The sequence below is a fragment of the Dipodomys merriami genome, unplaced genomic scaffold (genome assembly GCF_024711535.1).
Source record: "Dipodomys merriami isolate MVZ:Mamm:240054 unplaced genomic scaffold, mDipMer1.0.p SCAF_21, whole genome shotgun sequence".
NCBI classification, from domain to species: Eukaryota; Metazoa; Chordata; class Mammalia; order Rodentia; family Heteromyidae; genus Dipodomys; species Dipodomys merriami.
The window spans coordinates 1077234-1090608 of NW_027203493.1; the positions used below are offsets into that span (position 1 = coordinate 1077234).

The following is a 13375-nucleotide window of genomic DNA, read 5'->3' on the forward strand; positions in this document are numbered from 1 at the left end:
CTGCCGACGTGTTCTTCCGGTGGCAGAGACGCAGCTTCCACTGAGCAGGGCAAAATGGTGAGAGGGCTGAGGGAGTTCCCGACGGGGCTGTGGTCCGCGACTACTGAGCGTCCCACCCACAGCGCGTTGTTTCGCGGAGGCCCCAGACGGCTTCAGAGGGCGGGATGCTCCTGGAACCCCCCGGCTTGAGCTGGGGTGTGGGGCGGGAAAGGCCTGGGACTCCTCGGGCTGAAATTTACATGGCACTGAGTTTACCGTCTCCGGGATTGTAAGGGTGAGGGGTGTGCGAAGCTCTGTAAGTCCCTTTGAGTTTGTATTTCTGGTTCCTGTGATCTGTGATCTCTGTCTGGAAAGATTCCCCTGTTGAACTCGTACTCATCCTACAAGGTCCCGGGCAAATGTCATTTTTCGGTGAGGCACTTGGCCCCGGTCTGCTAGGATCGCCCAGTCTGCAGACTTAGTGCCACGTTTCATGGACTTCTTTGTGATCTGCCACGCCTCCTAGTGACTACCGTCCGACGTGCCTGTAGCTCTGGGATGATGTCTATTCATCTTTGTATTCTCAATGCCAAACACAGGGCCTGCAATTGGGAGCTCAATAAAGGACAGCAATTGTCTTTATCGCTTTGAGGGGGGTCAGGGGGACATAATTGTTTACTGAATTGAATTCTTGTGTCTCCTAGAACAATGGGGTCCATTTACTTCTTGTAGAGTTGTTATGTTCTGGATTTTCACAGCATTGGCTGATGGGTGACAATGAAAGCTAACATTTGTACAGAACTTTACGTTTATAGCCCTCTTTCACAGGCATTATCTCATAATCGATTTGGCAACCTTAGGAAGGAAACAAAAACAAACCCCTATTGAGCAAACTACTCTATACCAAGCATTGAACTCGATGCGTCATTATTCATCATCTTTCTTAAATCATACAGCAGTCCTGTGAAACAGACTTTATTATAACCACTTTACTCAGACTCAGATGATTCAGTAGACACAGAATTTTTTTTTTTTTTTGGTCCGGTTGTGGGGCCTGAACTCTGGGCCTGGGTGCTGTCCCTCAGCTCTTCAGCTCAAGGCTAGCACTCTACCACTTGAGCCACAGCGCCACTTCCGGCTTTTTGCTTATGTGGTGCTGAGGAATCGAACCCAGGGCCTCAAGCATGCAAGGCAAGCGCTCTACCACTGAGCCATCTTCCCAGCCCCAGAATTTTTTTTTTTAAGAAGAGGTTTATTTTAGCTCCCAGTTCCAGAGATCCAAACAGTGGGAGAACATCTGCAGTTGGCCTTGATGGTAGAATCTTGGATGGTGCAATGCATCATCACATGGCAAGAATTGTGGAGTGTGTCACATCTAGAGTAAGAATTTTAACTGATGGCTTTTGCTAGTAGATCCTAAGATTCCATAACTGTGTAGTGAGCATTGTGCAATTGAATTAGAAGTGGTCATCTGGGTGTTGGTCTAGGCTCTGCTTTACAGCAAGGATAGTAGCGTGGAGTTTGTAGACATGGATCCATAAAGCTCCGGAAATGGTAGGTACGCTCTGTGTGTGTGTGTGTGTGTGTGTGTGTGTGTGTGTGTGTGTGTGTGTGTGTGTGTGTGTGTGTGTGTGTGTGTGTGTGTGTGTGTGTGTGTGTGTGTGTGTGTGTGTGTGTGTGTGTGTGTGTTGTTTTTGCCCCAGGCAGAGTCCATACCATCTATCACCTTTTCATAGTGGACATTGGGCTCCAAAATTGCTAAGGACCATTGATCTGCAGCTAACCACTTGTGTCAAAGCCTGTGATTCCCAGCTGTCTCTTGTCTTATACCACAGAGAAGGTGCCACCTCTGCTTCAAGATACCATTGTCTTTGTCATTCCAACAATGAATTGCTTGATATCTGTTCTTAAAGGAATCCCACATTTCCCAAACTGAAATGAGCTTCTGGCCGTCCCAGCGGCACAAGAGTGCTCCAGTGTCCTACCCGGATCGAAACCATGGGATTCTGTGACAGCTCTGATCTGCCCTCTCCTAGGAGCTCGAGGCCATGAGCAGATATACCAGCCCCGTCAACCCGGCTGTCTTCCCCCATCTGACCGTGGTGCTTCTGGCCATTGGCATGTTCTTCACTGCCTGGTTCTTCGTGTATCCTTTTATTGAGTAGTCAGTGGGCCAGAATCAGTGATGTGGGAAGCTAAGGAAGAAACCATGTGAAGTCCATGCGCCCTGCTAGTTTGGTACATTGGGGTGGGGATGGGAGAAGAGAAACAGATGGGTCATGCTCTTACTTGTCAAGTTCAGATGAGCTCAGTTTGCTCTTCAGATTTCAGTGAGCTGAAGGCCTGGCCTAGAGGAGCTGAGGCTGGAATAAGGAAGAGTGTGCTCAGGGCTGGGAATGTGGCTTAGAGTGCTTGTCTCGCATGCATGAAGCCCTGGGTTCGATTCCAAAGCTGGAAGTGGCACTGTGGCTCAAGGGGTAGAGTGCTAGCCTTGAACAAAAGAAACTCAGGGTCAGTGCCCAGACCTGAGTTCCAGCCCCAGGACTGCCCCCCCCCCCAAAAAAAGTATGCTCAGCTGTCCGCAGGTCTGAAAGCTTGTCCTGGCTCCACCACCCATGAGCTGTATGACCTGGGACCAGTGACCTTGCCCTTGGGGGTCTGATCTCACAGATGGTAGATGATGATGATAGTATGGAGTACCAGCTCTCAGGTTATCTCTTGGCTATACCAAACCAGACAAACCTCTCAGAAAGCCTTCAGCCTCTATTTTATAGCTTGGGGTGTTAGCAGACAACCTCCTGCATCCGCAGTCCATCAGTGCTTCTCCTTAGCAGCCCTGCCCAGTTATGAGGTTACCTCCACCAAGTACACTCGGGACATCTACAAAGAGCTCCTCATCTCCTTGGTGGCCTCACTCTTCATGGGCTTTGGAGTCCTCTTCCTCCTCCTCTGGGTTGGCATCTACGTATGAGCCCCCACGGTGAGTGGTAACAGGGTGGTACATGCTGAACCCTGGGGTACAGCCCTGAGAAGCCTCCCTGAGCCACAACTCAAGCAGGCTCTCACCTGCAAGACTTCATAGTTCGTGTTCCAGACTCACTGGCATGGATGGTGACCCTGGGCACATGTGTTCTTTCCCTGCCCCGCATGTACCTGTCAGCCTTGTCCAAGGAGCATAGGATCTCAGATAAAGAAGTGGGAAGAAGGGGGTCTTTGGGCTCATCTTGATACTCCTGCCTTTTTACAGGTACCCACCAGATGGCTTCACTGAATCCCTGCTTTTGTAATTTAATTTTTTTACTGTTGCTGGAAGGGTCCCACCTGCTGACTCCAATAAAAGCAGATGTGGGACAGTCCTATCTCCTGTCCTTTCTGGGTGTTGGTGGGTTGGTCAGGCCCACAAGACTGTCCCAGACCCACCTTACATGTGTGGGTCTGTCTCGGGGCAAGGGCTGTGTGGCTGGGATATCTGGTCACTGGACTTTAAGGCTTATTTGTTGATAGAAAGGATCCAGGCCTACCTACCCTCTTCAGTTGTTTCTGTGAACATCTGTCAGTTTGTGCTGGGCTAATCTCCTTAGAGCCCCACCATCCTGCTTCGGGTTGGATGACTTTACTCGGCTCAGTCCTGAGGCTGCTTTTCCATAGGCAGACAGGTGGTCCATGGCAGGAAAGGTATGCCAGGGAGAGGTGTCTGGGGCAGGGGTCTCTGAATCCAATCCTGTAATGAAGCTCTCCAGCCCCTCAGGTGATGCCCTCTCGCACCAAAGCAATTGCAAGAAGAGAGAGGACGCGAGCTCAGATACAAAGCAGTATTTATACATTTATTTATATATGTATATTCCTTCAGAAAAGGACAATCCAGGGAGACAGGGAGCAAGCAGGCCTCGGCTTTCCTCTGCCCACCTCAGAGTCAGACTGGGTACATGATAAATATGAGTCAGCGCTGGCTCAGGGAGAAGCCTGGGAGTTAGGGGTGCTCTGTGCGTGCACGCATCACTAAGGGGATGTGTGGGCAGGGGCTCTGCTGGGAAGCCTTATGTACAGCTTGAAGCTAGGAGGGAATTAGCCCAGGGCCTGCAGGAGTACATGCCAGATAGGAGAGAGGAAGGGAGGGTGGCCATGGGGACCTCCGGAGGGCTGGCCCGGCAGATCGCCTCCAGCCGGTGGCCCCTCACCTTCCCTGAAGCCCTTTTATACCTTGGGCTTAAGGCAACTTTGGTCCAGGGTTGACCCCCTCAAGCAGCTTGGAGCCCGGACTTGACCCCAATTCTTGCACTGAGGACTCTTCCTCAGGCATGGCTGAACAGCCAGCTGCCATGGGACCCGGGCTCTCTGTGTCCAGATGGACTCCAGGGGGCAGCGGAGGGTCACTTTCCAGTTAAGGACTGAGGGGCTGCAATCCAAGAACACCCCTCTAGTGAGGAAACCCCATCATCCAGTTCGGGGACATGGGGTTAAGCAGTTGAAGGCACTGTCGGCAGGAGGCACGGGAGTCGTACAGTTCCTATGGCAGAAGGAGGTGGCGCCACGTGGGGGGTACAAGGCTGCAAGGAACCCTGCTGTCCTTGAGCCCCTCGGGAGTTTCCCTGTCCTGAAGATAAGTGCTTTGAGATCTGTGGCAGAAGAGGGCCCACAGCTCCCACTCAGAGCAGAGAACGAGAAGTCGGAGAGCAGCAAGTCCTCGTTCCCAAAGAGATGGCAGGACATCACAGGGCAAGGATGGCCACTCCCTGGCTCGCTTCTGACCCCAAGGCAGAGGTGGCTAAGTGACTGCCACGCTCTCCCGTGAGCCTGCCTGTGGCCTCAGAATGTTCTGGGGCCCTGGTAAGGAAATGGTGAATGAAGTTGGCACTTGATAAGAAACTTCTTCCTAAGCCGAAACCCACCACTCTGCTCCTGGCAGAGGTGGGGACTGTTGAGCCTTTCCAGCCTGACTCTAAGCCTAGCAAAAGGTGCCTCTAGATTTCCGGAGACAAGGTCACTGGCAGGCCAGAGTGGAGGGAGAAGCCAGCCTTGCACTGGGGTGCGATGGGTGGCCAAGGTTCCTCGCAGGGACCAGTGCCGCAGCCCTGTGGTGGTGGGTGTCGCCCCAAAGCTCCAGCCTTCCGCCCCTTCTGGCCCTGGTTTAAGTGCATTTAGTGATGACCTCATTAATGACAGTTATTTGTGTCCACCCACCAGCCCAGGCCCGGCTGACTGCTTGCAGGGATTCCTGCTCCTCTGCTCAGAGAGAATGATGGGCCACAGTGCGCTCTAGGAGCCCCCAGGAATGCAGGCTGTCCCCTTCGAGGACATGCCAAGTTCAGGGTCCAGGGTTTACCTGGCTTACTGCCCCCCTCCCCTGAGGCCTGCACAGGACTGTGGGTGGTTTCGTCAGGCACAGTCGTCTCCAGCCCTGTGGGGCTGCCCTTGGCTGCCCTGGGAATGCCTGGGAACCAAGCTCTTAAAGCTTAGAATGCCAAGTCTAGAGTAACAGTCAAACCCAAAAGGTCCACCACCCAGCCATCCCCTGGGGAACAGCACCAAGGGCTGTCTGTTCAAGATGGACTCTGAGGTCCCAGCCAGGTCTTGTAGGGGTGGGCCCAAGTTCCTGGTGGGTCTTTCCTCCCCCCTCAGAAGCGGAGGCAGGGAGGGTGGATCCTGGTAAGTCAGGGCCACAGCTGCCCCCTGCCCCCTGCCAGCCAGTGGGTCTAGACCTCCTGGGTGGAGGTGGTGGCAGGCAGGCTCAGGACATGGATCATTTGTCTCTCCCACTCCCTCTGTCATCGAGGGCCACCAGCAGGCTCAGCTGCTCCAGTGTGAAGACTTCCAGTTTCCCCAGTCAGGGAGGTCTGTGAGGGCGAGCGGCCAAGCGCTGGGCAGCCGCAGGCTCCAGTGTTACACCATGACATCCAGTGTGGAGGGCAGGGACCTGGCCCAGTACGCATGCGCAGCTAGTCACAAAGGCGGTAGAAGTGGAAGTAGTAGTCTGTGGCTGGCTGTGTGAGGGCCTCTGAGCTGCAGTTGGCCTGGCCCTGGGTGGAAGGGCAGTGGGACAGGTGAGGTAGCTCTAGGGATACAGGCAGGTGACCCTTCTGTTGACCCTAGACTCTGCAGAGCCCCCGTACCTTTCCCCTAAGCCCCACCCTGCACCCAGAGGACCTGGACCTTGGGGCAAGGTGGCCATGCTCACCAGCAGTGCCACTCGGAAGTGGTAGGTGAATTCACGGAAGGACAGGATGGTTACTGGCCACTGATGGCAGGTGCCCTGGAGAAAGGGGGGGGGGGGAACGCGGGGGTCAGAGCACTCCTGGTCCCATCCCAACCAGCATCCTGCTCACTGGGATGTGCAGTGTGTTTATGTGAAGAACAAAGTGCTACAAAGAGAGGACAGGATGATGTTCTGCTTTGTGGAGCAACAGCAGCCACATTCTGCGCATGCACCTTGTACCGCCAAGTCACGGTCACCTTCCTTGGGTCCTACCTCCTTCTCAACCACTGTTCCCTCACCCCTGTACTCCTGGAAGTACCTCATGAAGCCTGTCTTTACAGATTAGGAAACTGAGTCACTTGTCTGGGGAGATGTAGGGCTAGAGTTCAACCCCAAGCCTGTCTGTCTCTTCCTGGTAAAGCGGCTGGCCCGCCCCTGACCTGAGACTTCGGCTTGGCTCTGCTATGTGGGTTCGGACCCAAGCTTCATGTCTAGCAAGGGGCCAGCTGGCAGCCCCTCTACTCTTTGTTCTCCCTCCCTCTGTCCTGTACTCCACTGTAACTTGTTTTTTACCAAGATTTTTGTCCCTCACTAGAAAACACATTCCTAGAGGCCAATACCCAGATGTGTTTGTTTCACCTCTGTATCTGAGCTGGAAGCACTGGGCCTGAGTCAGGCCTCAATGAATACTGACCCACCAAATCCTTTACCTCCTGTAATTAATCCTATGGCCTTTCGGGCTAAGGAGAAGCCAGTGTCCAGGTTGTAAGTGTGGCCAATGGGGAGCCTGGACAGTGATGGTCCAGCCTTCCAGGAGGCAGCCCTCTGCTGCGGCCCGAGGGCTCTGCTAACACTGCACCTCTGCCCGCCTTCCCTGGCACCCACCGCCTGGGATACCAGCAGCGGCTCCATCTCCATCATTGCACTCACCACGCTAGCCCTCGTGAACTGCCTTCCTCCCTGGGGCTCTGTGCCACCAACATGTGTCTACACCTCCCTTCCTCAGGCCGAGGCCCAGGCCTCAAGGGCCCCTGGCGGACACCCAGCTCCCACTCCTCAGGCCCTGAAGACATTGTTCGGGAAGAGGCCTGGCCGGCCTGTTCCCCAACCGCCCCTACCTGGGTGTCCTGGTGGGGGTGCAGAGTCTGCAGAAAGCCCCCCTCCTCACACGGCTCCTCCTTTGCCGTCAGACTGCACAGCACCACGGACACGGGGGAAGAGGCGCTGGGGAAAGGCCCAGATATCAGGGAGTGGGGCTCCTGAGTCACCCCAACCCCATCCCTGGAATGAGCACCACCCAGCCAGTGAACCACACACGGAACATGAGGCCTGGGGCGGGACACAGCCCTGCCCTCCCCACCCACAGCCATGGAACCACAAGGCAGCATCACAGGCCAGGCCCACCATGTAGCAACAGGCTGGACTCTGATAGGCCTTTCTGTGGCTCTGGGCGTGGCCTCTTCCCATTCTCCTCCCTCCATCCCCCCTTCACTTACTTCATCTGCAGGGTCAAGGTGAGGTGCAGTGGGGTGCTGCCGCTGACAGGGATGTGGTAGGTGAAGTTTCCCGGCCTGAAGGGGCAAAGATGGGGGCCTCAGCCTCCATCTGCACTGGAGCCTTTCAGATGACCAGAAAGGGGCTGCCCTGCCTTGTGGGGGGACTCCCCTGAGGGCACAGGCGTGTGTCACCTGAGGCCTCTCTGGAGGGACAGGAAGGAGCCAAGCCTACCTGCAGTGATCCTCTGCTGTGCAGTACTGGGAGGTGATGGGCATGGAATTCTCCAGCAACTGGATGGAGGTCAGGGAGGGCACTAGGGCTGCAACAGCCAGGAAGGGGACAAAACGGGACACACACACAAAATGTCAGGTGTTTTCTCACAAGACTTGGATCAGACACTTACACCTTAGTGTGAATAAGCACCAGGTTCTTTGTAGACCACCACAATGTCTGGGGTCACTGCATGTCCCTTTTTCAACAGCCCTAGAAGCAGGTAGTTGCCAGAACCAGAAGGCTGGGAATCAGGAAGAGAGCTTTACGTCCCTGGACTGTGGTAGGTGGAAGTCAGTTCATAGACCTCTCTCTGTTCCTGCCTGTGCTCACTCTCCAACTCTAGGTTCAGTGGTGGTACCCTGGGAGTCTGAAATCAGCCAGGAGGGAGCACTGCAGACAAATCAGGCTGTTCCCTGCCACGCAGCCCCCCTGGGACATCTGCCAGCCCACCCCTGCTAGTGTCCTTCACCGAGCAAACCCCCCAGCCTGGCTGGCTGATGTCAGACTGAAGCATGCAGTGTGAGGTGAGGGGGGGAGGCGGGGGGTTCTTGTTCATCTCACTTCACCCCTGGATTTGCTGCCACCTGACTTCTAGCTGGGAAGGTAGGACTGCTGGCCTCTGAATAATTGCTGGATTCAGCACATTTTCAGCTCATTAAGGCCCAACCCAAGGACCCCAAGCAGGACCCAGAGTGCCTGAGCTGAGCAGATAGGGGTAGGTAGCAGACGCAGATGAGATGGAAGGTGCCTGTCCCACTTTGGGGCAAACCTCTAGTGTCCTTCAAAGACAGCTCCAGCGGCACCTCCTGTAAGGCAGCCTTCCCTGGTCCCCTCCCTCCTTGGTCTAGATGACATGCTCTCCCCACTCCCAAGCCAGTCCCTGCACATAGCCTTGTCCTGCCATGGAGTCATGTCTCCATCTGTGCGAGCTCTCTGGGACAGGGCCACATCTCCGTTGCCTGCTGCCAGCAGTGCTGGGCTCCCAGAAACCTCTGCCTCTGCAGCCTCTGCCCCCTGCCGCTTCCCCAGCACTTTGACCTTCAGCCTCTGCAAGCCAGGCGTTCCAAGCTTTTGTTTTTAAGCCACAGAAGCCACCAAATGATGGCGTTAAGACTTGAATCCTAGCTCAGCGCTGCTGGCTAAGGGGCCGGTCCCTCTGCAGCCCAGGCAACCTCCGTGCCAGTCTGAACACTTCTACAACCAAGTTTTCTAGCTTTGTTAAAACCAAAGGTTGGAGCCAGGCGCTGGTGGCTCAGGCCTGCAATCCTAGTTCCTCAAGAGGCTGAGATCTGAGGAAATAGAAAAGCCCTTGAGACTCTCAAGCAAAAGGCTGAAAGTGGAGGCTTGGCTTTAAGTAGTAGAGTGCCAGCTTTGAGAATAAAAAAAACCAAGTGAGTGCAAGGCAGAGTTCAAGCTCTAGTACATACACACACACACACACACAGGCTGGAGGTTCAAGCCCCAACACACACACACACACACACACACACACACACACACACACACACACACACACACACACACACACACACACACACACACACACACACACACACACACACACACACACACACACACACACACACACACACGCACACGCTGGAGGTTTGAGGAAAAGCTGGGAGGACCTGGGACAGCACTTTCCTCTCTGGCACAGTGACAAATGAGCCAGGGCCAGGTGCTTGGCTACTGCTTGGACAAATCCATCCCATGGGTCTCTATGTCCTCACCTGGACAATGACAATTCCTTTCTCAAAGTGGCTGAATAGAGCAACATTAGGCTCCTGCCTGATTCCTGGAGTTTAGTACACGCTCAGTAAAGGTATGCTGACTGCCAGTTCTGTGCTCAGGCAGCCTGGTGACTGGGCTGAAATGGGGCCCTGGCCACTGAGCCTTGCTAGGCTGGGCTGGGAAGTGTTGGGGTGCGGCGTGTACCTGGCTGGGCCTGGGTCTGAGTGGGCAGAGCAGAGCCAGCGCTCGGCTGGGGGGCTCCTCGGCGGGCCCGACCATGGAGACCCAGGCTGGGGCTGTTCTTGGCCTTGCCTGGTCCCCCGGGGAAAGGGACTGCAGGGCTCGCCACAGGCTCCAGGCTCTTGGGATGCTTGAAATGGCCAATGCCATTGGCTGAAATCCCCCAGGACTTGGCTTTGATGTTGGTGACGGGCAGTGGGGCCATCTGGCTGGAGCCTGTGAACAGAACCAGAGACAGGCTGAGAAGAAGGGGTGCAAGCTGCCTTCTGTCCAGCTGTCTTTGTGAACCCCATGTGTCTCCTGGTCTTCTTAGGGAGACTCCTCCAGCTTTTTTCCACATTCTGGTCGTTAGGAGATCTTCCCATCAACGAGTCTTTGGGGCCTTTCTCTGGTTGCAGGTGACCCGAGGTAGCCATACCTGAGTGGTTGGTGGCAGGGCTGGGGCTGGCGCTGGGGAGCAGGTTAAAGCTGGGGCCGAGGCTCAGTTCCGAGGCAGGGCTGGGGGTGGGTGCAGAGCAGCAGACAATAGGGCAGGGGTGGCTGGAGCACAGGTCCAAGGTGCGGAGAGGCGGACTTGGGGCTGAGCTGGTTGGGCTGGTGGTAACTGAGGAAGCCAGCGGCTATATGAGCTGGAGGAGAGCAGCACCGTGCCCACCAACAACAGAGCCGCCCATCCCACCCCATCTTCAGCCCTCAGCCCTGTCCAGGCACACACCCAACAGCAAGGACGGCTGTACGCCTGAGAGCCCGGCGGTCACGGGAGACTGTCGGAGCTGAGTGGCTCCAAGGCTCTGGCTGGACCTGCTGGGGAAGGGTGGGCTGAGCTCAGAGAGGCTGGCGGCAGGCTTGGAGTCCCAGGGACGGAGGAGGAGGTAGAGGGCAGGTGGAAAGGAGGCAGGAAGAAGGGCCCAGGAGTCAGAGGAGGATGGGTAGTGGGTCAGACACATACCATGGGCACATGGCCTCACTCCCCCCAGGGTGCTGGGGCCGGAGCAGGGCCAGAAGACAGGAAGTAGACACGGCAAAAGAGCTAAGGGGCAACAGAGAGACCAAGAGGGTGACAGGCCAGGGAGGAGAGAGAGAAGATGCAATCAGAAATGGTCCCTGCAGCTGGGAGTAAACAATGGTAGACAGAGCCTAAGGTCCTGCCCAGGGCCACCTTCCCTGTACCTCTTGTGTCTATGAGAGCCCTCCAAGATGGCCTGCCTGGAGGAGCAGGCCACAGGGGGACTGGGATTGGCTGCCCAACCTCCAGGGAGATCCTCCCTCCCACCTCACCAGACCTATAGTGGGCTATGAGTGGTGGTGAAACCTCCTCAGATAGCATCATGGTGCCCGTGGCCGGCCCTAGGCTGCCCCCCAAAGCCCACCTGGCCTCCAGAGACATACCCATCTGCATCCACCAAGTCCTCCTCAGCACGCAGGCTCAGCACATACAGTGTGGACATGGACACCACGCTGGGAGCCACAGAACAGGGTCACAGTCAGAGCTGGAGTGGCCCTCCAGCTCCTAGGGCCCCTGTGGTCCTGAGCCCCAGGCGCTGGGCTCCCAGCTGTGAGTGGATCTCCCCATTCCAAGAAGGGGAGACACGAGAGGCAGTCTACTTCCCCAGCCCTCCCCAAACCACCCCTACCCGCCCCCCCCCTCAGGGCCTGGCTGCGGCTGACCCCACTGGGCAGTGCTTCTGGGGAGATAAGTCACCTGAAGGCCATGACCACCACCAGGGCGATAATGGTTCCCTGCAGGAAGCGCTGACTGATGCAAGCCTGGTCGGGGACTACTGAGGATGCCTGAGGACCCAGAGGAGAAGAAAAGCAGAAGAGGCAGATTTAGGGTGCTGCTCCACCCAAGCCTAGTGTCATGTTCCCGGAGGTGAGGCAGAGAGGAGGAGGCAGAAAGAGGCTAGAGGGCATTGGTGAGGCTGCAGAGGTACCAGTTGGAAAGGGAAATGGGGAAACACCAGTCCTCTCTGCCCACCCCCTTTACCTTGCTGGCCACTTTGGGGGGCCTCTTCTTGTGGGGGACGCTGCCTGCTCGGCTAAATTGGCTCCCTGCGTGACTGCAGCAAGAAAACCAAGGTCAAGGGTGCCTCTGAAAGGGGGGGGGGTCTCCCCCCTTCCCACTCCAAGCCAGGCCCCCACCTGAAGGCGCTGGAGCTGCCTGTGGACTTGAGGCTGTCTAGGCGCCGCAGTTTGGCCAGCCTGTGGCTCCAGCGCTCCAGCTCGTCGATGCGCGTCTCTAGGTTGTCTGTGAGCTTGCAGAGCTCCTTCACAGCCCCCACGTTCTCCATGAAGATGCGCTCCTGCCGGGATGATGGGCTGTCAGGGATCGCAGCCTGGGAGCCATCCGCTGCAGACTGTCCCACAGCCACAGAAACCTGATCTGGGCATGGGCCTCTCCATCCCGGGCCCTACTGAATCCCTCCTGCCCAGGCCGTCCTGACTGCCTGAAGAACCCCACACTCTTTTTTGTCAGTCTTGGGGCCTGAACTCTGGGCCTGGGCACTGCCCTTAGCTCTTCAGCTCAAGGCTAGTGCTCTACCACTTGAGCCACAGCATCACTTCCGGCCTTTTCTGCTAATGTGGTGCTGAGGAATTGAACCCAGGACCTCATGCATGCTAAGGCAAGCACTCTACCATGGAACCACCTTCCCCCCTCCACCCTCCTCCCACTCTTCAGAGCCAGAGCACTGCCCTTCAGAGCCTTGGCCCCGCAACCGGCCACCTCTGGGCTACCTTTTTGGGCACTTGACTATTTGGGAGGGTGGAGTGGGGGGTAAAACAAGTCCTATGTCTCCTGGGTGCACAGTTTCATGCCACATAAGGGGTGCAGTGGGGGGGGGTGAATTCAGTGGTGGTGCACTTGCCTGGCACGTGTGAGGTTTGATCCCCAACATGCCAGAAGATAAATACATCCTACATTCAGGCCTTGAGACCAAAGTGTCAATGTCTTATTGACACGTGGGGCGGGGAGGGGGTGAGTGACCTTTAGCTCGATCCCTATTGTTCTCAACCTTGAATGTTTGCCTCTTCTTCTGTGGGGGCAAGGAGAGGGGCCTCCTCCACCACAGTGCCCTTGGGCCCCTTCTGTTCCCCATCCAGCCCACCTTGTTCACTACCAGGAAGTTCTCTATGGTTTTCCCATTGGCAAAGACCACGTCTCCTGTGTCCTTCACCGCCTCCGGCAGGATCTCCTTCACCTCCTGGGCGATGACACCTGGGGAGAGACCCACCAGGGGTTGGGTAGGGGCTGGCCACAGCTCTCCAGAGTAAGGATGGGGTGGTTGGTCTGGAGGGTTGGGTCTTGGAACCCTGGAGCTGTGGGGCTCCCTCAGACAGCCCAGCACCCACAGGGCCAGGCTTGGGGCTACTGAGTCAGGTAGGATCCTGGAAGTAGGGGTCCTAGGAGAAGGGACAGGGTTCTGGGAGGATGGAGGCAGGATTCTGGGAGGAAGGGTGAGC

General features: G+C 56.2%; 2 protein-coding genes across 6 annotated transcripts in view; one reads left to right on the plus strand and one right to left on the minus strand.

Moving 5' to 3' along the window:
• Positions 1-13: 13 nt before the first annotated feature.
• On the plus strand, positions 14-3332 carry Tmem258 (transmembrane protein 258). Its single transcript, XM_070032166.1, has 4 exons — positions 14-57; positions 2016-2125; positions 2824-2959; positions 3227-3332. Exons 1-3 carry the CDS (start codon positions 55-57, stop codon positions 2948-2950), a joined length of 240 nt encoding a protein of 79 aa, XP_069888267.1. The 5' UTR covers positions 14-54; the 3' UTR covers positions 2951-2959; positions 3227-3332.
• A 445-nt stretch (positions 3333-3777) lies between these two features.
• Positions 3778-13375, minus strand: part of Myrf (myelin regulatory factor) — a 30720-nt gene continuing 21122 nt past the window's right edge. For 2 of the 5 annotated variants that reach the window (XM_070032169.1, XM_070032172.1), the window contains 13 exons: positions 13021-13130; positions 12056-12216; positions 11901-11973; positions 11616-11704; positions 11303-11371; positions 10629-10717; positions 10332-10517; positions 9878-10129; positions 7901-7988; positions 7669-7743; positions 7291-7396; positions 6155-6229; positions 3778-5996 (listed from right to left, as the gene is read on the minus strand). In XM_070032169.1, coding sequence (XP_069888270.1) covers positions 5916-5996; positions 6155-6229; positions 7291-7396; positions 7669-7743; positions 7901-7988; positions 9878-10129; positions 10332-10517; positions 10629-10717; positions 11303-11371; positions 11616-11704; positions 11901-11973; positions 12056-12216; positions 13021-13130 — 1454 coding nt within the window. In that variant the 3' untranslated portion in view covers positions 3778-5915. Of the gene's footprint in view, positions 5997-6154; positions 6230-7290; positions 7397-7668; positions 7744-7900; positions 7989-9877; positions 10130-10331; positions 10518-10628; positions 10718-10862; positions 10944-11302; positions 11372-11615; positions 11705-11900; positions 11974-12055; positions 12217-13020; positions 13131-13375 lie in introns of all 5 variants that reach the window. The other 3 variants (XM_070032168.1, XM_070032167.1, XM_070032171.1) reach the window with 3 other exon arrangements.

Bases quoted from the DNA above. Each gene is read 5' to 3' on its own strand.
- Tmem258 (XM_070032166.1), top strand. The intron at 2,126-2,823 runs GTATCCTTTTAT...AGCCCTGCCCAG, and splicing joins TTCACTGCCTGGTTCTTCGT to TTATGAGGTTACCTCCACCA.